At 44.1% G+C, this 23,105-nt stretch overlaps 2 protein-coding genes across 2 annotated transcripts; both read right to left on the reverse strand.

The window, feature by feature from the left end:
- Positions 1–876: 876 nt before the first annotated feature.
- On the reverse strand, positions 877–13,577 carry scfd1 (sec1 family domain containing 1). Its single transcript, XM_004082137.5, has 25 exons — positions 13,441–13,577; positions 11,853–11,923; positions 11,664–11,752; positions 11,496–11,586; positions 11,296–11,418; positions 10,947–11,034; positions 10,705–10,794; positions 10,519–10,574; positions 10,354–10,439; positions 9,980–10,079; positions 9,752–9,891; positions 8,928–9,018; positions 8,616–8,689; positions 8,427–8,508; positions 8,260–8,356; positions 7,613–7,683; positions 6,067–6,146; positions 5,386–5,445; positions 5,072–5,147; positions 4,125–4,178; positions 2,027–2,079; positions 1,920–1,953; positions 1,491–1,556; positions 1,113–1,181; positions 877–1,031 (listed from the first exon to the last, which is right to left on the reverse strand). The coding sequence occupies exons 1-25, from the start codon at positions 13,469–13,471 to the stop codon at positions 1,008–1,010; spliced, it is 1,896 nt and encodes a 631-aa protein (XP_004082185.1). The 5' UTR covers positions 13,472–13,577; the 3' UTR covers positions 877–1,007.
- Positions 13,578–14,249: 672 nt separating this feature from the next.
- g2e3 (G2/M-phase specific E3 ubiquitin protein ligase) lies at positions 14,250–22,574 on the reverse strand. Its single transcript, XM_011490133.4, has 17 exons — positions 22,431–22,574; positions 21,606–21,671; positions 20,948–21,045; positions 20,343–20,444; positions 20,121–20,245; positions 19,816–19,984; positions 19,628–19,734; positions 19,199–19,315; positions 17,739–17,863; positions 17,563–17,656; positions 17,317–17,487; positions 17,087–17,241; positions 16,824–17,008; positions 16,578–16,750; positions 15,352–15,391; positions 15,105–15,276; positions 14,250–15,031 (listed from the first exon to the last, which is right to left on the reverse strand). The coding sequence occupies exons 2-17, from the start codon at positions 21,652–21,654 to the stop codon at positions 14,745–14,747; spliced, it is 2,169 nt and encodes a 722-aa protein (XP_011488435.1). The 5' UTR covers positions 21,655–21,671; positions 22,431–22,574; the 3' UTR covers positions 14,250–14,744.
- Positions 22,575–23,105: the final 531 nt, after the last annotated feature.

Raw genomic sequence — 23,105 nt, forward strand, 5'->3', positions numbered from 1 at the left:
CTCACCTCATGGGAACGATTCAGCCGCAGAACATCATCATCATCCAACAACCTGGAGGTGTCAGAAGCACCACAGATGCTAGAAGATCACCTCTTTCTCCTGAGTCTGCAGCATCCTGAACACTGACTTTAGTGTTGAACTTCTTTGGAACAAACCTGCACATTTTTCTGACCTCAAACCCTCTGATCCCCCCCCCCCCTCCCCAGCTTTTGGGACAACAGAAATTGTCAAAAACTTGACAGATTTACAAGACAAACTCCTAAATGTAACCTAAACGAATCAAATTAAACTAATTTTGGGAGATTTAAAAGCCTCGTGGAGATTAAATGTGCAAACATTTGAAATAAATCTTTTGTCAGCGAACAGGAAAGAGTCTGTCCTCTATAGCTGGTTGGAGGTGAGAATGAAAACATCTTTGTTTGACGGAAACACCTCCAGCGGCCGGAAGTCTGGAGCCGGAATGCGTGTGGAGCTGAAAGCGAGCTGGGAGCGCCGCAGGCGGCCCAGACGCCAGTCCATCTTCCAAAAAAATTCAGAGGCTTTTGTGCTGAGAAGGAGGGAAAGCTGGACGGCTGCCTTCCAGACGGCACGGCGTGTCCTGGCAGAGCGGAGCCGCTCGGGTTTCACCACACGGGGACAATGACTCCTCTCTGCTGCAGAAACCAGCAGCAGCATCCTCCCTCCACCAAAGCTGCTCCTCCTGAATGTTAACGGTCAACAAAGTCTCTGAAAAGAATCCGGTTTCAATGTTTGAACGCGAAAGAAAACCATGAAGAGAGCAGGACCAACAAAATATCTCTGAATAAACGCAGAAGGGATCATTTCTGACCAAAAAGGAGGTTTCTGGGTAAAGAAGACCACGTCTGCCAGAGCAGATGAAGAGGTGGTTAAACTTTATTAGTACAGAGGATGGAGACAATTTACAGAAGAAAGGTTGATCTGCAGAACACAGCCGATATAAAACAGAGGAATTAAGGAGCGGAGCGGAGGAGGTGCTGAAGGTCTCGTTACTTCTGTCCCAGCTGGGAGAGCTGTGGAGAGGAGGAGCAGGCGTGGCGTTACGTAACTGAGCTGCAGGAACAGACCGACACGGGACAGGTGTGCCTCCTCACCTGCTTCATGAACTGAGCGGCGTTGAAGAGTTCGCTGCAGCCGTAAACGACCTTCCTGCCCGGTTTGGACTGAAAGACAGAGACGCTGAGATGAGGTCGTCCTGCAAACATGACCTGCTCTCTTACCGGGCAGGAATCGGTCCGACAACCTACCAAACCTTAACGATTTAAACTTAAGCTAATGAGTGAGATTTTAATGAAAAGAGACGTTCCTTCATCAAATCAACAAAATCCAGAACATTTTAAGGAGTCTAGAGGAAAAACTGAAGTTTAATAGATCAGGAGACGGAGACGTTCTGCCACCAAACCCGGCTCCTCGTCGGCACTGAGGAGATCTCAGCTAGAACAATGCCAGACAGAACCTCAGAGGAGCAGTACCTTGGTGTAGTCCACAAGGTTCTGGTACTCTATGTAGTTTCCTCCTCCCACCACAAAGACGATGGCCTGGAAAAAAAAAAGCAGGAGCTGTGACCCAAGAAGACCTCCAGAGACAAGGATTCACAAAAATGACCATGAAATTGATCTGTGCTGTCAGAAGATCCACAGGAACCGAAACCCCATCCCGGGTTTTTAATCAAACCCAAAGTGTTATTTAAGGAGAAACTCTGCCATTAGACCAGTGGAGGTCCTTCCTCTTCTCCTAGAATGAAGTCGGCATTCTGTCTGCACATCATTCCTAAGTTAACGAGTTTCTGGAACGTTCCTCAGACTGAAGCGACTCAGGCAGGAGGAGGAGCCTCATCACCTCCGATCCCACGCGTTGTTGTTTTTTAACCCGGGAACCGTTCTGCAGGAACATAGACTCACCTCCTGGAAAGGGTTCTTGTTTCTGGGAACGGAGCTGAAAGAGAAAACAGACCAGATGAGCGAGCTCAGCGTGACCCGACGAGCTCCCATGTTCAGCGGATGGTCACCTCTCGCTGCCCCGCAGCATCTTCGGGTCGAAGTATCGATAGTCATCGGTTTCCTGGAGAGAAACAAAATGGAGCAGAAAACGAGGATCACAGGTGAGCGGTTTCCCCGGACACCAGCTCCTGAAACGACTGGACCCTTCACGCCCATGTGAGGCACCTGCTCGCCGTCCTCCTGAAGGATTCACGTCTGAATCCACGGACACCCGTGAGGATCATTGGAGTAAATCATGAAGCTACAGGCAGACCTGCTTCAGTTTTTATTCACAAATCCAAAATATTTCATCAAATAAAGTCCATTTTTTTCTTTAAGAAGCAATTGTACTTGAGTTCTTGAAAACGTTTTTCACACAAACACAGATTTAAATTCAACAAAAGCGGAACTTTTGTCAATAATATTTAATCAGAAATACCGTTTTACCTAGATTAGATTATCTAAATAATATTATTTTAATCAGTTAGAGCAGCAAGCGACCAGGTGCTACCCGCCCCCTATTTACCACACGCCCCTCACTCTCCGTTCTGCCCCTGCCATCCTGCTCAGAGCTGCATGTGAAAAAAACTCTTATTTTTTCAAAAAGGCACCTTTTCTGTTGGTTTCATCTCCATAGCAACTATTTTCTTTTTTGGTCACCTGGGGGTGACGAAGAGGTCCGTGTCATTTTTAGAAGAATCTGCAAAAGTAAACTTTTGGATTTCCTTGACAACGGAGGCTTTTTGTTAACCACGCCCACATTCCTGATTTGTTGGTATCACATGTCATAATGCTTCATTCAGCCAGAGCCAACGACTCATTGATTACATTTTCAAAACACATCGGTAAAAAAATGTGCAAACACAAGGGGAACGCCACTTTTGCGAGCTCGCCACGCTAACGCTAATCAAAATCCACAAAATTTAGAAACCAACATTTTTGCCCAAGAAATTTCCCAACGATGCAACTGGTACTAAAGGTCTTTTTTTTTAGAAAAATGTAAGATGGCAGCCTCTTCCGGAGGTCAAAAGTCTTGAAAACTTCAGTTGTGGTTGTCGAAATTTTGTGAAGATCACATGAACTGAAGTTTCATTTTCCCATGTTGTGGGAAAATGTGGCAAATTTCACACTTTGCCACAAAATGGCAAATGGTCTTGTGGCCATCCCATAATACTTTTTAAAAAATCCTTTGGATGTGTCCGACATGCGTGCTTGGGTTTCGTTAGTGGAAATACTTCTTTTGAACCCCATTACAGATTTTGACCCCATTCATTTTTGTAATGGTTTCTCCCACTGTGATGTCATCATTTTTCCCCCTCTTTTTTTTTCTTACTGCTTAAAGGCAGAGTAAGAAAACTTTGTGGGGAAAAAATCTGGTCCTCCTGTCTAAGAATACTGCCGAACATTAATATCATGATAAAGTTATAATAAAAAAATTTTTTTTTAAGATGTTAACAGTTAAACATCAAAGCGCCGCCTTTTTGATCGCATTCACACCCAATTTATAAAAGGCTGGATTTCCATTGGTCACAATATTTGCTGTTTCAATGAAGACATTTGTTCTGTGCTGCAGAACCAGACCTGTTGCCGTGTTTACACCTAACATTTTCCCGCCAAACTGGACTCTTCTCCAACCATGCGGGTGTGAGGCACATCAGAAACCAGGACTCCGGACTCCGGCGGAACCTCCTTTATGCTTTATGAGGAGGCAATCCGACCGGAGGAGAATTCCCCCCCCATCTCCACGACAACAGCCTCTCTGTTTGTGCCGTGTAACCTCAGATGCTGAGAAAGCGCATTCGTTTCCGCCTTCGGAGGTCTGGGCGTGAGGACCCAGCAGCTGGTTGGTTGGCAGGTCAACCCGCCTCTTTTTCTCTAACTAATCTGGTTTAGGTTCTGCCTGAGGGAGCATGTGACCTGCCTAAAGCTCAGAATCATCCTCCGTGGTCATTATTCCCAAAATCCAGCCGTTCTTAAGGAGAACTGGAAGCTTGTGGGAGCACAAATCTTGAAACATTTCCTGAACATTTATGCTGAAATCTCTTCTAAACCCTTCCATGGAGACATCATTTTGACAGGAAACAACAGGTTTGCATTTTCATGCTCAGCAGACAGACGGAGACTCACAGGATGAGACTTCATCTCCATCAGGTTGTCCAGGATCCGAGTGACCGGGAGGTTCTGGAACAGAAATCCACCGTGAGACACGCTTTTTGGATAAAAAAAACCTCCTTTAATGCCATTTGAATTTGCCAGTTTGACTAAACTCCATTGAAGAAATTCAGTTCAGAGCTTCTCTAAATGCTTAGGAAGTTCTGGATCTTCAATGCTCTGAGTTCAGCAGCTTTCGGTCAGTCCAGAATACTTTGACCTTTGACCTTCATGACCTTACACTGGGCCACCAAACTGAATCAAATCTATTCATTATCCTTAGAAATTCTCTATTTTCCCTGGAATTCTGGTGTTTTCGCATAGAAGTTGTTCAGCCTTCATGCAATTTCGGACGATTCCATGTTTTTCGACGCTCGTGTGTGTGTTTTTCCCAAGATGGACGGTCATTTTTCCCATCCTCTAAAATTCTCTAAACATCCAAACTGGTACTAAACTGGTACAAAAGCAACGATTTCGGAATTAAAAACTCCAAAATGTTCTGTTTTACAATCTGTCCATTATTTTTCAATGAAAACTAAAGCATGTCTTCATCCAGATCCCATCTGATTTCTTTCACATGTTCAAAACACTCCATGCATCTGCATTTCTGTCAAATCTAACCCCCCCTTTGTAGCCCAGGAGTCAAAAAGTTCGCCCACCTCGGGGCTAGCATATTTAACCTTTGTGTACATTTACTGCCGTTATGTAAAAATGTAAATTAAAAAACAATCAATAGGCTAGCATTAAAACATTTAGGTGAATTTACTGCTGTGGTTTGATTGGCTCTGCTCTCTTGCAGCCATCAATGAGGACGGACCCACCAATTTAAGTCTATGTGGTTGTTTTTAAATCACTTATAGCTTGTGTTTGCATGATCTGAGCTGACGTTTGGGGTCCAGTAGGTTCTACTGAGTTGGACTCACGTGCTGTTTGAGCACAAGGTTCTTCACGCCCTCCATGACAAACTGGGAGCCGGTGTTCATCACTCTGGAGAAGAGACTGAGGAGGAGAAGTGGAAAAACAGAGATGAGGAGGAGAACAGGGTTACGCTGGTAGTCCAGACCTTTGGGGAGGTTGCAGACTTATTTTTCTGGAGTGTGCGTTCTCCTGCTGTGCGGACAGATGTGCGCTTTCATGGATCGCGTTTCCAAATGCTGCTGAACTTCAGCGACGGCCCGCCCAAAGAAAACATTTCTGTGACAAAAAGCTCAAAGGGCTTCGGAGCTGGTGGACTCACCCCATGGGTTTCACCCCGCTGTTTCCGTAGTTGGCAGGGTTTGCCATTTTGGTGAATGCTCTGAAAAACAAAAAAGACCAGATTGACTCTTCTACAGATACGAGGGTTCGAACATACAGCTGTAAGAAAACACAGGAAGATAAGAAACGAGCACCATTGGTGGATATTTTTCAGTAAAGGCAAGAAAAAAAGGAAAATCCTGGGTCAGAAAACTTTCAAGCAAACCAAATCAAACATGGAGTCTTGACGAGTCTTTAAATGTCTGAGAATTGTTTAAAAATGTGTTTTTAATCACCATATTGAAATATTTGTGGAGACACAACATGGACCCCGATGAGGAACCAGCTTCTACTTAAGGGGGGAAATGCAGATGACATTCCACCTCAGAACATCAAGACGATCTAAGAACTGAGTCTTTGGACAAAAACCAGATGAACGGGGGATGAAATGCTGTCCAACCTGTAAAAATGTCTTCAACTAACCTGACGGGGGCGCCACTGGACTTTCAATGAAATGGAGTGGAACTAAAGCCTGAAGTTTGGTGTGGAAACTCTCAGATCCTTACAGAGGAGCACCACAAACCTCATCTGTGGTGGAAGTTACATTTAACTGCCCCTTCCCCCAAAAGGCCTAGCACCATCAGAACCCTGAACCATCAGAGTGATCAGAGCAGGAACTTACTTCCACTGTTTAATGTAGTTGAGAGGTGAGAGGTCACAGCCCGCATCCAACAAGGCCTTCCTGTACTGCTCCAAGTCCAACTGAACACAGGAATATAAGTGGGTGGAGTTAGATCGACAGTGGGTGGAGTCATATCGACAGTGGGTGGAGTTAGCTCGACAGTGGGTTAGATCATCAGAGGGGGGAGTTAGATTGACAGTAGGTGGAGTTAGATCAACAGTGGGTGGAGTTAGCTCGACAGCGGGTGGAGTTAGCTCAACAATGGGTTAGATCAGTGCTTCTCAAATAGTGGGGCGCGCCCCCGGGGGGGGGCACGAAGCGATGCCAGGGGGGGCGCGCGGTGGTGGCGGTTTTAGGCACAGGTTTGTCCGGTGCGCAAATTTAACGTGGGGGCAGCGGTGACAGCGGCTCAGTGCTTGGAAAATAATCTGGTCCACTATTCGGTTCCTATTGTCTGTTCTGTCTGTCCGCGGCTGCGCGAGTGAGAACGAAAGGGGAGGGGTGGTGTGGGCCCTGTCTGCCAGGGGAATCGGGGCACGCGGACCACTGCTACCGCTGCCTGTTGCCCAAGATCACCGCTGCCCTTAGATTCCTAAGCTCATGCTAACAATGTCATTCTTTATGAACTATTGTAGACATTTTGATGACGTGTCTTTATTTTCCATCCATGTTTTCTTTGTCTGCCTGTGGTTTAGTTGGTTTCAGACAGACAGAAAGACAGCAGGTAATGCAGGAAAACAGCTGCACTTTTATGAGATCAGAAATAAACAATCCGTCATTTAGAAAAAAAAAATCAGCACGTTTTTACCTATTTCTTCAGACTAAAAACGTTAAATATATTGGTGCTGCTGTGTTAATGTTTCAGATCAATTTAGATTTAATATTATTTATTGATTGAATTATTTTTTTCAGCATCAAATGGTTCAGTTGGTCAAAATGTTTCTAGTTTAAATAAGGAATGACAGATTTTTTTTATTTCAGGTACTTTCAGCTTCTTTTCTGTTTTAGACTAGAACAGGGTTTCTGTGGCTAAATAAAGTTAATATTTGTTGAAAGTGGATTTATTTTGCTTTTTTCTTTTGTTAGTGTTAAAAGATACAATTTTAGGTATACAAATTTTATAGATACTGACCTGATGTATTGTCACCGCGCGAGTGTGTCTGTGTGTGTGTGTGTGTGGGGGGGGGGGGGGGGTCAGGGGGGGCGCGAAACATTTTCTTTTCCTAGGGGGGGCCTGGCAAAAAATAATTGAGAAGCACTGGGTTAGATCATCAGCGGGTGGAGTTAGATTGACAGTGGGTGGAGTCAGATCGACAGCGGGTGGAATAAGATCGATAGCGGGTGGAGTCAGATCGACAGTGGGTAGAGTTAGCACGATAGTGGGTGGAGTTAGCTAAACGGTGGGTGGAGTACGTTAATGGTGGGTGGGGTTAGCTCAGCCGTGGGCGGAGTTAGCTCAGCGGTGGGTGGAGTTACATCATCAGTGGGTGGAAACAGATCAACAGTGGGTGGGGTTAAATCAAATGTGGGTGGGGTTCTGATTTACCTCAGAGGGAGCCTGCTGAGCTGTGATGTAGTAGATGAGGAAAAGTCGCATTTTGTCCTCCGGTGTCCCAGCTGACAAAAACATTCACACACATCACTGAGTTCTGTGTCCACTGAGCGCGTGCAGACAAACACAAATCTGTGTTTAAGAAAACACACCTTTCATGGAGAAACTCTGGGACAGAATGAAAACAAAAACCCTCGAGCGTAAAGCTTTGAACTTTTGTTTATGAAATTTGCTTGTGTGATTTAAAAGTCGTTTCATTTTCGGTCAATTCAAATTTAAAAATACCACTTGTGCATTTGTGTGGACATTGGTTTTTGTGTATGCATGTGTGTGTATGGGCATGCATGTGTGTGCATACAAAATGGGTGTCTGTTTGCACGTGTTTTTGAGTGTTTGTGCATGTGTAGTTACGCGTGTGTTTACACAAGTGTGTTCAAATCCTGTGTGTGCATGCCGTGTATGTGTGGGGGTGCAAGCCTGTGTGCACGTTTGTGTGAGTAAAGGCACACGCATGTGCGCTTGTTCACATGTGTGCGTGCGTGGAAGTATATGCATGTTTGTCCATGTGAATGTGCATGCCAGTGTGTTTGCATGCATGTAGGTGTGTGTGTGTGTGTGTGTGTGTGTGCACGTGTGTCTACCATCAGGGTCGGTGATGATGTCCAGCAGAGACTTGTCTAAGTTGGATTTGCTCAGCAGCTTCTCTTCATACTCAAAGTAAACGTCGAGTTTCCGGCTCTGCAGAAACAAACAGCTTTAGTGCTGCAGCTTCGGTTGACCTTCTGCAGACGGCAGACCTGCTCTGCACCTTGATGTGGTCCAGCACTGCCGTTGCAACGTTGGTGTGAAGGTCAATCAGCCTCTTCTTCTCCAACAGTTCAGGCAAAGAGCTGCAGGAAGGTCAAACAGTCGTTCATCGTTATTTTACAGGCATCAGGATGAGAAGTTTCTTCTTTACAGATGTGCCGGACACAGGTGTTAGTTTGTGGACTGTTACCTGACCGCTGAGGTGAGCTTGGCCGTGTTGTCGGACAGCATGCTGATGGCTCCTTCATCCTCGCCCTCCAAACCCTGCAGACATATCAGAGAACATGTAGGAGCCTCTGAGCAGCCTCTGTCCTGCACCAGCCATCATGTGCCGTGACCATCCCGGTGGTTTCTTCCATAAAAACGTGATGCCGGTCAGATCAGGAAACAGGATAGTGTAGGTTAAAGAAGTTCGGAGAGTCTCCTCACATACTTGACCGTACTTGGATCTTAAATAATGAAGCTCTAAAGGCTCAGCTTCTTCTTGTGCATTGTGTCTCACCATGATGCTCTTCAGGTGTTTGACCTCGTCCTCCTGGGCTCTGTAGGAGTCCAGCTCCTCCTGAACGGACTCGGCCACCTCTGGAAACGGACTGTAGAAAGGAGCAAGCATGCCGTCACTGATTTCCTGTTTGCTTCTTTTCTCCACCTCATCTCAAATCTCACACGAATAAAAGATTGCAGAATATACCCCTCCACCCGTGCTGCTGCACCTCCTCTAAAAGTTACTGTTTGCATCTTATAGGAGGAGGAGGAGGTCAGAAACAAAACTTTTTTTCAAGAAAATCATTAGAATTTCAGCAGAAAACTAACCCTCTCACACAGAGAGAAGCTGAAGGTCATCAAGTGTATGGAGCAGCTTCTTCAGCTCCAAAATCAAACCCCAGAAGCCTTGTTTCTAAACGGCATACGGCCAAATCCAAAAATGCATTTATCTCCTCTAATGTTCCAGAAGCTGCTCTGGAAGACCTTCTGGAGCCCTCTGGTGGAGAACCCTGATGGAGGCCTCTGATGGAGGCCCCTGGTGTAGCTCCCTGGTGGAGGCCCGTGGTGGAGAACCCTGATGGAGGCCCCTGATGGAGGCCCCTGATGGAGCTACTTGGTGGAGGCCCCTGGTGGAGTTCCCTGATGGAGACCCTTGATGGAGACTCCTGGTGTAGCCCCCTGATGGAGTTCCCTGATGGAGAACCCTGGTAGAGACTCCTGGTGGACCTCCTGGTGGAGACTCCTGGTGGAGCCCCATTATGGATACCCCTTGTTGGGGCCCCCTAATGAAGACCCATGATGGAGAGTCCTGGTGGAGACCCCTGGTCAGCAGAAGCTCACCTGCCCTTGTGTTTCTGCCAGAACTTGTCGGCTGCAGTGAGGTCGTAGCTCTTTTTGCTCTTCTTTTTTGGTCTGGCGCCGCCTGGTGACGGCTCCATGCTGCTGCCCTCCTCCATCACCACCCGGTTCAGGTGAAAGTCCTGATGGGAAGAGGTGAGAGCGCCACGGCTAAAGAACTCCCACCAGGAGAGGTTTAAAAAGATAAAAAAAAGCTTTCATAGCTCTCACCAGCACATCGTGGATCAGCGCCTGATAGGTCCAGGAGTGATGTAGGGGCGTGGCCATGTCCATGTTGCGATCAGCCAACACAAAGAGGGGCCTCTGGAAGCTGAAAGCAGAAGATTGAAAGACCTTCAGCTGCTCTGCCAACAGAATCTCTGTGATGTTTTTCCATTAAACATGATAATTTCAGAGTAATGGGCCAATTTGAAATATTCATATTATAGATACCAGTCCTTAAGATGCATAAAAAATGTATAATGAAAGAAAATATGCCGTTTTTATGAATTTATTACCATGAAAGTCTCAATAAAATGGCAGATTTTCTCTAATTGAGGCTGAAAATATAACAGCAGAACCCGAAAAACGGACCCATCACTGACCTGAACTGTCCCGCACTCATACTGTCTCCAGTAAAGAGGCTGTTCCTGGCGTCACGCAGGTTCTCCCGAAGCTTCTTATCCAGCTTCTACTCACAGGTTTAACACATGAGGGTTCAGAAACACACTAAAAACGCTCTAAAAAACGAAGCTCCAAGAGGAACTCACCACGGCAACCATCTCTGCGGCATTTCCTCGAGGGCAGCGGATGATGGGCACAGCACCTGATCCAAAACACCAATCATTCCGTTTGACTCTTTCAGACCAAATCGAAGCTTCATGCACCTCAGGCTGGAGACACCTGCTGCTTCAGAAGCTGCAGGAACTCTCCAAACGGGAGCCTCGCTCGCTCACCCAGAGTCACGAAGAAGCAAAAGAGGCTGTCCACGATGGAGTCCATGATGGCCTCCATGTCCGTGTCCTGGATGTCTGCTCTGTTGATGGCTGCAGGAGTGAAAGAGGGAGAAGGCCTTCAGGACCTCCATCGTGGATGACAACAAGAAGCGCCGGAAAGACGTCTCCACGCGTGACGGATGCTGTCGTTTGTGGCTTTTATGATGGTGGACTTCAGGGCGGAGCTTCTCAGAGGGACTCACCGTGATACGAGATGAGCTCTTTGTTCTGGTGGCAGAGGATGAACATCTCGTCTTCCAGGGTGATGAAGTTCAGGTACTGGTCAAACACCTGAGGAGAGTCAACAAGAGCGTCAGCTTCTCCTCAGCTTCAGAGCCGTCAGAAGGTGGAGCAGATCGACGGCAGACAGTGTCATGGGGAGGCGTGGCCAAATCCAGCCACAAACACACCGGCAGTTTGATTCTCATTCGTGCTTTCGCATCTACCGAGTGACGAAGAAGAGCTAGGATCGCGTGTGGATTCATTCCTAAGAGGAACTTGCAGTTTCTCGAGCTCTCCACACATCGTCCTGCTGGCAGAACAGGTGCTGACCTTGGTGACCTGACTGACGACGTTCGCGGCCAGAGCGGCGCTGGCGATGTCCTCCAGTTTACTCCTGCTGATGGCAGAGATGAAGTTCAGGTAGTAGGACTCATACAGCTGGTTCCTCAGGTCCTGCAGTGGAACACAGATCAGCGCTGATTATTCGTGATGACCACAGGCAGACCGAGGGGCGGGGCTTGACAGATCACCTGACAGATCCTGTCAATGTTCTCCTCCGTGGGCATGAGGAAGTAGATGGCAGGAACGTCTGGGATGGGATCTCTGTCCGAGTGAAGCAGCCTGAGCAGACACAAACGCAGAACCACACACTGAGACCCAGCAGAACCCACTGAAGGTGTCAGGAGAACCGCGCTTACAGATGCAGGGTGATGCCCATGTCCCGCAGCTCCTTGACGGACAGCAGGGGGGAGATGATGTCCTGACCGAACCGGTCGTAAATCAGAACCTGCGCGAGAACACGGACCGAGTTTCAGCACCACAAGAAGAACAAAACAGAGCCCGGGATCGAACCGGAGTCAACAGGCCTTCTGAAGATGTTCCTTTACCTTCCATACGGGCTCGGCCGCATTGTTCTTCAAAGGAGGGGTGTTGAAGTTCAGCATCCGCCTCAGAGCGACTGCAAACACACAAACACACAACTTCAACACAAACAACTATGCTCGACTTTTACCACCATGTGGATCTCTGGCTGAAGAAAAAGAAAATTATAGTTGTTGTTTTTTTACAGTAAGAGCTACTTAATTAGCATTGATCTCATTTAGATTAGTTTATAAATGTATGACTGAGTTGCACCTGGATGCAAGAAATACTAAAAGTTTTACATTACCAACTCATTACATCTAGTAAAAAGTCTGATCTTTTCTGATTTCTCAGTATTTTCTGAGTCTAAAGCATGTATGGTTAGCAGCTATCCACAGGGGAGTTGCTAATAGATATACATGTATTTGTATATTCTTTATAATTTTCCTACAAGATTATAAACCAGTGAATTTAAGTTTATGTTCAGGTTAACAGCAGTAGTAAGTAGGAAAAAGTAGACCTAAAGTATTACGAGAGAAATGTCATTTTAAAAGCTAGTACATTTACTGCACTGGGAATATCCTGTTGGGCACAGAGCATCTTTTATTTTATTTTGAAAGGAAGTCATGTGACCTACTGTCAAAAATAAAAAACAATTTCAGTTTTTGAAAAAAAATGCTACTTTCTCTTTATATTTCTGTTTTTATTTATACCATAAAAAGAAAGAAAGAAAAATTCACATTTAGTATAAAAGTTACAATGTAATAAATGCAAAGATGGAGAAAATAAGAATTTTTGGCTCCTACAAGGTTTAACAGAATCTTCTAATGTGAAAGTCTGCAAACCACTGACCTAAACCATGAAGAAGATTCAAGAAAACTGATTTATGTGACGCAATTGTGCTGATAGAATAAAGTTATTTAGAAAAATGAGGAAGAATTTCACAATAAAGCAAAGAGAACAATATGCCCCCCCCCCTAGAAAACCAATCATGAATGTTTTTTTTATTTTATTTGATTCAGATTTTCTGTTAAATAAATAAGTAAATATTTAAGTGCGATTTTTTTTGGACAATAATAAATTCTACATTTGTTGGGTAATAATACAATTTTTTTTTTGTATCTGTTTTCACAATAAGAAAATGTGTATTTATCTTAGGCTGAATTTTAAGCGGCGACTAAAGACAGATTATTATCTTAACTATTATTAATAATACTTTATATAATATTAATATTTTATTTAAAGTGTTTTGACTTTAAATAAAATGGTCCCTGCTGATTTTTTAAGCGGATAATGAAGTGTTTCCCCCCGTGAGCAGCCGCCAGCTCCACCGGCGCCTCCACTTCAGTCAACCTCCTCAAGAGTTCGGGGTTCAGCCCGTAAACTGGGTTAACAGCTGGGTTGTTTCGTTTGGGTGTGGACGGAGTAGGACCGTCCGAACCGGGCAAATGGATTGATCCAACCAGGAGCTAGGCGGCAGCGGCTCTCTGTGAAGCCCGTGAATGGTGTCCGCTCACGGGGAGCGGGGATGTCCCCACACCAGGGCTCAGAGAGGCCCTGTGTCGCTGCTGTCCGCCGGCGAACCCGCTGGAAGAAGAGGGCTTTCTCAATTACCTGTCTGCTTCTCCCGCACAGACGCCGCCATGTTTCCTGTTGTGGTGACGAATCCTGACGTGGCAACAGCGTGACGACGACGCTTCCAAAGATCGACAAACAAACAAGAGCAATCACTCCACTCCACTTACCGAGAGAAGCCGAAAAAGATCGTCTATCTGTAAAGTTTCCGGCCAGAAACACTACTGTTTCATTTTTTTGATTTTTTTTGCCATTAATGGTGAATCCGTCGAAGTCCACAATTTATCACATTAATACCTAACAAAAAAAATAATTTCCATCATAACTTACAGTATTCACTGTTCTCCTCAAAACTACATATTGATGCAAATACTTTCTTCACAAATTCAAATTAGCTGAAATTAATTTTTGTCAACATTCCGAAAATGTTTACTATTATATACAAATTTTCTTCATAATCCAGAATTAGAATTATGCAAATGTGTTCAGGCATCCTTGCTAAAATCCATAAATTTTTTAATAGTCTAAAAATGTAATTCAGGTTAGTTACCCTAAAAAATGTTTTTAAATCTGTCGTAACAATTAAATGGATTATGAAGCTTGTTTTATGTATTAAAATTTAAAAATTCTATTAAGAAAGTAATTCTTTCATGCTTTTGTGATTTTTTTCTCACCTGGAAATTTGATTTTTTTTCTGTTTTCGTTTCAGAAGGGTTAAATAAAAGTCAGACTTGTTTCTTTGTCTTTTTTTTTTTTTTAAATTCGACTGAGATCAGGTAATCCTGATGAAAGAAAAAACACCTTCTTTAAAAAGATTTTCTGGTAAAAGGACACACATCACACATCAGTTAAGAAAAAAAACTTTGTTTCTTAATGTTCTAAACTTGAAAATACACCAAAGAACAGTAAAATGTGACAAACAGAAGGATAAAACACGGAAACAGAAAAATCCGTACAAAAGTATAAAGCACCGTACTTCTGGCACCATCAGAACATTTTTTCAGAGCTGGACGGTTAAAATAAAAGTTTAAGAGCTCAGAAAAAAATACAAAACAGCTTCATTGAAGAAAAAAAACAGCTCAGAATTACAAGTTAAATGACAGAACAGTAAAATGCAAACATAATTAGAGATTTTTTTCCATGGTTGAACTGAAAGTTTAGTGCTTTAACGGTTGGAGGTCCAAAAAAGATGAACCCGCTCAACTGCATCTGGACTGAACATGTTTGATCCTTGAACAGGTGATCAGCAGAACATCTACAGGTGTTCCATCAGCCTGATAACGTACAAGAAACTTAAACCCACCCAAATAAATGTTTTTGAGTTCCTCCATTATCCTCTTAGTCTATGCTGGAAGCAGGTGAACGTGGTGGCTGATGGCCTGCTCCATGCAGCTCTTAAATGCTTTGTAGGTGGAGGTGATGGGCAGGTGGAGGCTTCTGGACTCGGGCCTGCTCTGGGGGAACAGGCCTTCATCGCTCCATTTCTCCTCCTCTTTGGGTCCTGGCGCAGAAGATTCTGGATGGTGAAGGAAGGAAACGGCAGGAGCGGGTAGGAGGCCGGCTGCCGGGAGCTCCTCCGCTCCGGTGGAGAAGCGAAGGACGTCCTGCAGCGAAACGGAGCACCTTCCAACTGCAAATGAACAGAGTTCATCCCAGTTTATAGTTTATTCATCAAGTTCCTCGTTCTAACGAAGTCATCCTACCTTCACACTCCAGCAGGAAGTGTCTCCAGAAGGTGACCACGACCATCTCTCGGTTCAGCTTGGCCTCCTGCTTGGAGAAGTGGACGCTGAAGAGCTGGCCGAGCGTCTGAGCCGTCAGGGGAACCGCAGCTTCACAGAATTTGTTGTAAAACACAGACGGGTGGAGCTGGACCTGAATCACAGCAAAGTTCTGTTCGTTTCAAGTTTCCTCTCAATCTAAACGTACCTTTAATTGACGTCCTGTCACCTGTTTAAAGACACCCAGAGTCTGCAGACCCTCCCGGAACCTGCAGCACAAAGATCCGTTTTTCCACACATCAGAACAACTTGAAAATCCAAGATTTGAGTTCTGCAGCTGCTGCTTTAGTGTTTCTGCAAAACATTCGTTTGTAATCACGATTTTTACCCTTCAAACGGCAGAATTTTAGAGCCCTGAGTGTTTTTAGTCTTAGTTTTTAACCACATGAGACTTTAGTTTGAAGCAGAGGAACTGAAGGTAAAGAGAAAAAAAAAACTGGCAGCTGTTTTTAAAACATCATTTAAATAAATTACAGTTAAATGACAAAATTTTGTATATTTGTTGATGAAATGTATATCTGTAACAAAAAACTCTTTAGGGAAAAAAACTTTCACAATTTCAAGATCAAATGTGGGATTCCTCAGGGCTCTGTTTTAGGTCCTTCCCATCATTAATAAAAAAAAACAGCTTTTTAAGATTAGTAAGATTTTGTCCCTTTTTACTTGTTTCCAAATGTTTTATTTCATGTGATGATTTAAAAAAATATATAAAAAAGAACAGTACAAAGTTTTAACAACCATTTTAAATTATTCTCAGACAAAAGTTTTATCTTCCAAAAATGTTTTTTAGTAAGGTTGCTAAACGTAAAGTCTGACAAATATTGATTTCAGACAAATATTGGCAATAACTGTTAAATAAAAAATGAAATAGGTCAGTAATCAGATTGTGAACTGTTGCCTTCACTTTCATATGAATATGTTAGCATATAATCTTTAGACAACATGATGTCTTTTCTTAAAAACACTTATTTTACAAAAAAAACAGAAATTTTCACAAGTTACAGACCTAAGAAATGTACAAAAAATTGCTGTTATGTTAAATTAAGCAAATAAATATTTTCAAATAAATTTACTTTAAAATGTAAGATTGTTTTCCCTTTAATTTTGTTTAATATCATCTCCAAAAACCACTTTAAAAAAGAGATAATTCAAAGCCACAAAATTAAACAATTCACTATTAAAAAAACAACCTAATTTTTAAATGAGAAAAATATTATTTTATTTTAGTTTTTGTTTGATTTGTTAGAATCAGCTGGATATTTGCTGGATATCTGTTGATGGAATCATAGCTCCAAGGCACAAATACTTATTTTATTTGTGGCAAAATTAATAAATGTTGACAAAATGTGACTGTGCTTTCACACATACTGACCCTTGACCTGCTGTGAGCCTCACCTCTGCAGCGGCAGCTGCATCCTGGTGATCATGGTGAAGCTGACCAGGTCCTCCACCAGATTCTGGTTGTCCTCCAGGCTGCTGACGGGTCGGCTGCAGCCGGCCAGCTGCAGAAACTCCCAGCTCTCCTCCAGTACGCCTCGCAGCTCCTCCAAAGACTTGGCCTCTGAGATCTGAAGCAGTGCCGGCAAAAGGTCAAAAGCCGTCTGCAGCTTTCACGAGTCTGTCGACCTGCGGCGCACTTACCCGATTGACCTGCTGGGTGAAGTGGCTCCCGGGGGTCATGTGGCCGACAGTGAGGGGGCAGTTTGGCGGGTAGTTGAACAGACACTGGTAAAGGCCGGGGGAAAAGAAACCAAGACGAGGACCGCCGTAAACCAAACACAGCGCCAGCAGACAGCCCACGTCGAAGTACAGATCGTCCCGGAGAGCTGAGGAGCACGGAAGAAAAACGTCTGCACGGCTGTACGCTGCAAAAACTGCACCCTAGAGGGGCCCCAAGCTCTCACCCTGAGCGTCCAGAGCCAGGTTCTTGGATCCACACGGACCCTCAAACACCACAGAGTCCTGGATCTGCTGGTGCAGCAGCTTCAGGAAGTACTGTCTGGCTGTGTTTGCGTCCTGCACGATGCTGGGGGGCCCAGTCTGCTGCACATTGTTGAACCTGGACCAAGACGGCGGACAGGTGATGAAGAATGTCAACGCATAAAGAAGAGCTAAGGAGCTTTAGTCTACTCACTTGACAGACAGTAAGTGTGTAGCGTCAAAGTCTGCTCTCCTGACCAGGTCCAGCCCAGCAGACAAAGCCTGGTCCCCATCCACCTCCACCTGGGCAACACCAGGGTGAAGCTGAGGGCCTAAACTCTGAAGAAGCTCCTCCGGCGATCCAGATTTGTCAGATAAGGTCGGTCTGAATAAAACAACACAGCAACCGTGCCTCACTTCCAGCACAGCCTGCAGTACGGAGTGCGTTTGATTTGCTCACCTTTTGCAGCTGATGGGGGAGTGGATGGGGGAGCGATGGCGTTTGGAAACCAGACTCCTCCTCTGAACAACCTGGGGTGAGGTCACCAAAGAGGCTGCGGCGCAACAAGCACACAAACTGTGACATCAGTGCGAAGAAAGGAGGTGGCGCTCTCACTTCGCAAACTGCCGCCGCACCTTTCCCGTCGGTGGCCTGGGTGCAGTCGCCACAGGCCCAGTCTGTGGTTTTCAGCGTCAGTCCAGAACACTTCCGGTGGGTCCCTCTGGATCCGCACAGGCAACAGCGGACAACCTCGAACCAGCTAAAAAAAACACATCGACTTTACCACGGATCACCGCAAAGTCTCAAAGCTGGCGGTCAACACGCTTCGCTTTGAATCCAATAATATTAAAAACCACATTCCCCTAAATTCTACACTGACCCTTGAGGGGCAGCAGGGCGATACAGCCATTAAAGACCCACTTTTAGTGGTGTTTTCTGTGTTTTTGACATGTTCTTGTGAGAATAAATCACATCAAAGCCGCGAGCAGCGTTGAGTGCCCCGCGCCCTCGCTGCCCGTCTGTACGCGACCTCACTTGCTACGGTGCCACTATACCCCTCACCCTGACTCCCCCTTTTCTCTTTCTGTGAGGCTGGTCTGGGCTATATGTCACAAAACCGCTTTTTAAAAAATGGCGGCTTTGTTATTAGCTTCATCTCCGTAGCAACCATGTTATGTTTTGTTCGCCTGCGGATCCCAAACTAGGAAAAATAGGCAAAAGTTTTTGGATTTTCGGTTATCTACTAACTCCCCCAACCCCCATTTTTCTAATATGGTCATATCCTATGTTTTAATATTTTCTTTAGGTCAAGTCTTTGATCGTTATATCCAATTTTTAAAACGTTTTGTTTAAAAATGTGCAAGCAACAGGAGAAAGCCACTTTAGCGAGCTTGCCACGGGAACGCCATCCAAAATCCACAACTTTTGCAACATTTGTTCCCACGATTGCTTCTCAATGACGCCCGAGAAGTTGGGAAACGATCAATAAAGATCCCTAAGACACATTTGTATTTGTAGCTGGTACTAAAGGAGTTTTTTTTTTAATTCAAGATGGCAGCCTCTTCCTAAAGTCAAAGGTCAATGAAAATCCAGGGGGGGTTGTAGACTCAGGCTAATATGTGAAATTGCGTAAAAATCGCTTGAACAACAGTTTCCTTTTCCCATATTTTGGAAAAACTTCATAAAGATTTGCTAAATCTAACATTTTGCCAAGCTGTAGGTTGTGTGGCCATCCCATAATAATTTCAAGACTTCCTTTGGCTATCCCGACACCTGTGGTTATGTTTGTTAGTGAATTCTGAATTTTCTATTAGGGATATTTGCTCCATTTCGTTTTTTTACGGTTTCGCTCGCTGTGATGTCATCATTTGGGGGAGGGGCTCTTCACTACATTGAAAATTCCAGTTCATTTGGCGGGCCATAAAGTTCATAATCAGAGTGGGTCTCTAATGTTGTGCAGAGTCCGGAATAAACGCACGTCTGCAGTCACACACTTCCAGGGTCACATGATCTCCAGCAGCAGCGGTGCTGCATTCAAGAACCAGTTCGAAACGGCATTTTTTTAACATTCTGCAGAGAACACAGGAGCACAAACCCGCGGATGGAAGAGTGCGAGCGTCCGTGTTCGCACAGGCAGGACGGAGAGTCGCAGTGCTTGTAAACTTCTAGAAGATCTGAATACGCATCGGACTCCAACTCCCATGAGGCATCCCTGCAGAGGAAATCAGATCCATCAGCATGTGCACACGTATCACACCACCAGGAGGCACCACCTTCATCCCCTTTGTGGAAATGAAGTGTAAAGCTATCGACACACCGGCTATGTGACATTCAACCCGCATTTACCCCATGGCGTTCACACTGGAGAAGCAGGAAGGGGCTTCTTCATTATCCTTTTTAACGGTTTACCAGTGCAGAAGCGTGTGTAACGACGCGTTTAAGTGCGTTTAGATGACTTTTCACTTATCACGCGCTTCCGAGGGCGGAGTGAACGTAGCTTAAGACGAGTGAAGGCTGTCGTCACCTCTCTGGGATGTAGATCCCCATCCGGAGCATCTCCTGCTGGAAGCGGTCCTTGTTGTTGCACAGAGTGCATTTGAAGAAGAAGAGGCCGGCGCTGAAGGCCTGACGCTGACAACACACACAGAGCACAAAGTCAGCCATAACGTTTGCTTCCACACATCCCAGCCGGGCTGGAGGTCAGGCTCGCACCTGCACGCAGTCTCTGTGGAACCAGCTGGCGTGGCAGGACGGACACTTGAGCACCGAGTAGGACAGAACCGGGTCTAAGGAGTCCAGACAGACGGAGCAGGACTGAGGCAGGCTGATGTTTGGATCCACACTGAGAGACTGGGAAGGAGCGTGGTTCTTGCAGTACGACCTGGACAAAAGCGGACAGGCTCATGGATGTTCTGCTCCCAATGGAGAGCAGGAGGAAGACTCAGACTTTCGGAGCATCACCGGGTCTCACAGCACTCATCGGATTTCTGCGTTTCACTTTGAGAGTTCAGACTCACGGGAAAGGCTCCGTAAACTGAGAGATGAAGCTGAGGTTCCTCCCACAGGGGAAGTGGACCATCTGTCTGCAGCTTCTGACATTGCAGCCGACACACGCCCCCTTCTTCTTACAGGAAACGCACGTCTGGATGGCAAAGGGAAAAACGACATTTTAGCTAAAAGACAAAGAAAAAGAAATCCCACCACATTAAAGATGAAGGAGAACATCAGAAGGAGCTTACCAGATGGGAAGACCTGCGCACCTCCTGTCTGATGTCGTCCACCAGGAAACCCAAGATCCCCTCGTTTTCTTTTCCTCTCTGGTAAACGCCACAGGACGTCAGCTGTTTGGACAAACAGAAATCGGTCTCCAGCTTCAACAGCTTCACGCAGAGTCACCATGACGGCCAACCCTGGGATTTAAACCTTTGACCAACCGGTTGGCCGACAATTGACTCCTCATTCAGACCCTACTAACCAAAGTTTACTTTCTAGTGAATGATCTAAAAAAACGGACAAAGCTGGAATTACACCCCCCTCCACCCATTAAAATGATGACATCAAAGCGGGACAAACCATCGCTAAAATTGGGGGATCCTCAGGGCTCTGCTTTAGGGCATTTTATTCATTAAAAGCTGTAAAATATTAAAGATATTGTTGTTTTGCACATTTGCAAATGTTTTTTTCAATGAAAAAATGATCTGTTTTGGATTCCAGCTATGAAAGATGGACTCTTCTGATGATGAGGAGGAGGAGGAGGAGGAGGGGTGAAGATCCTATCAGGTTAATTCACATGTAGAGATGCTCAGGGAGGCTTTCGTGGAACTGGATGCAACAGGTGACTCACCAGGCAGAGGTAGTGCACGGTTAGTTTCTGCTGTTCGAGCGTGACCTTTTCCCCGAACAAGGCTGGGTCGTCGTCGTTGATTCTGCACAGCACACAGCCTGCACACAACACAGCACATTCCTTCAGCTTTTTCCATCTTAAAAGTCTTCATCTTGCGCCTGAACAGCAGTGCTGCAGTTCCTCCTTTTCTGATATGAACCTCTGGAACTCTTCAGTTCCAGCTGATTGAGGCAGCGTGAGCATTCTGAACCTCTGAGGAAGATTCTGAGGCGCCAATAAAAGAAAAACAGAGTCAGTGTTTGGAAAGCCGTCGCGTATATCTTTTACTTGATAAATAAGAATTAAATAATTATTGAAACTAGATAATATAAAAAATAATCATTTAATTTGGGGGAATTTAGATTTCACTCATAATCATGTCTGCAGTATTCTTAAAAATGAGCTTTATTCATTATTCATCGGCTGAACCCAAACTAAAAACGTTGCAGTTGTTATGTCAATTTAAAGATTAAATCAATGCAAATCCTACAAACAAATCTGGCAGACATGAATTGTGTGGGCATGAACAGATTATCCTCAAAAAGAAGAATGCGGTCTTGATAGGCCTCGTCTGTATAAATAAAGTTTTTTTGTTAGTTTTTTTAAGTGTGTCACTCACAGTCCTGCAGGACAGTGGTCGCCTTCGGCCCCCTCGTCTTCTTCCTCATCCTCAAACCAACTCAGTCTGTTGGAGGAAAAGGACACGGATCACATGACTGAGCAGAAACAACAGCTGGAATCACCGACCAAATACTGAACGGATTCACATTTGACTCACAGTTTTAAAAGCATCATTTGTTTAAACTTAATGTTCTTTTTTTTTAATCCATCGTCAATTTTATCTGATTAAGAGAAACTTCTGGCAAAAGAAAAAGTTAGGAATTTAATGCAAAAACTGTGAATTTCAACAATCATATTGTAAATTCTTACCTAAAATTGTACAGTTTTTGTTTGAAAAAATACATAATAATAAATTATTTCTTACTGCTGCACATATGGTTTAGTTTTATTATACTTTACCAACAAAACTTTAAAAATAACCTTATCTTATGATATTATGCTTTTTATTTTTGAAATATTAACACATTTATTTGTTCATTTTATTACTTCTGTTCTGTTTTTTTTTTTTTTTTAGGATACACAATGACAGCTTTCTATTATGCTAATTTAAGTTTAACCTGATCGTCAAACCTGTTTAAATATTGTTTGTTTGTTTTTTCAGCCTTAGCCTCACAGTTTTTCTTTACTATGTGATATAAATGTGTTGTGTTGAATATGCTGACACAAATTTAAACTGTTAAAATCGTGTTTTTATATATAACTTTAACAGAGCACCACTCATGGCGTTCTTACTAAATTCCAAAAACATGCGAGTTTGAATGTCAAATATCGAAAAAGAACAAAAGAAAACCCGGAAAAAAGTTTGTTTCTCCAACCTACTTACATCTATTGTCGAAGAAATCACTCGCTGCTCATTTCAAGTAAAATAAAGGTAGTCCGTTCATTTTTGTGTTTACTTTAACGACGTCCGATTTTGAATTTTCCTCTTTCAAAACAAAAGAACCTCACTTCCGTTTCTCGTACCCCAAACGGAAGTGACGTTTCCCGGCTATTCAATGGCACCGACACATGAGGGCGGTCTAACCAAAGAGTGTACATAATCTCTTACTTATTTAGATTAATAAAGTAAAGTTATGGGAAAAAATGGGAAGATTAAAAAACGGAAATGAACCAAAACAAACAAAAAAACAACAACATTATTTTAAAAGGCATTTATTTGTCAACCAAAGCAGAATAGTTGAACTATCGATTAATACAAAAAGTACAAGAATAAAGCTTGAGACAATAGACAATTTTACAACAAGAGACAAACAAGAGACAATTTTACACATGCAGTATAAATAGACCTACGCTTTATTTCATGCAAAATATGTAAGAACTTTTTTACTTTTGCTCCACATAAAAACACATTAACCTCATTTAGTCACCTTGTCTCACAAGTTTAAAGCTTATTTAGGCTACATGTTTCCATTCCAATTTAAAGTTTAAACGTTTTTTAGAGTCTTGACTACAAATAGATGTAACACAGTTTTTTAAAGTAATAAACCGTTTAAAAAAT

Source organism: Oryzias latipes, chromosome 22 (genome assembly GCF_053564925.1).
Source record: "Oryzias latipes strain Hd-rR chromosome 22, Olatipes_Hd-rR_3.1".
NCBI classification, from domain to species: Eukaryota; Metazoa; Chordata; class Actinopteri; order Beloniformes; family Adrianichthyidae; genus Oryzias; species Oryzias latipes.

What these genes read in the sequence shown, in the direction of transcription:
- scfd1 (XM_004082137.5), bottom strand. Translation starts at nt 13,471, where the DNA reads ATGGCGGCGTCTGTGCGGGAGAAGCAGACAG. An exon ending in ACATTGACAGGATCTGTCAG is followed by an intron (nt 11,419 to 11,495) that starts GTGATCTGTCAA and finishes GTTCCACTGCAG; the next exon opens with GACCTGAGGAACCAGCTGTA. An exon ending in CCGCAGAGATGGTTGCCGTG is followed by an intron (nt 10,440 to 10,518) that starts GTGAGTTCCTCT and finishes ACCTGTGAGTAG; the next exon opens with AAGCTGGATAAGAAGCTTCG.
- g2e3 (XM_011490133.4), bottom strand. Translation starts at nt 21,654, where the DNA reads ATGAGGAAGAAGACGAGGGGGCCGAAGGCGACCACTGTCCTGCAGGAC. An exon ending in GACCACTGTCCTGCAGGACT is followed by an intron (nt 21,046 to 21,605) that starts GTGAGTGACACA and finishes TGTTGTGTGCAG; the next exon opens with GCTGTGTGCTGTGCAGAATC. An exon ending in GGGATCTACATCCCAGAGAG is followed by an intron (nt 19,316 to 19,627) that starts GTGACGACAGCC and finishes TTTCCTCTGCAG; the next exon opens with GGATGCCTCATGGGAGTTGG.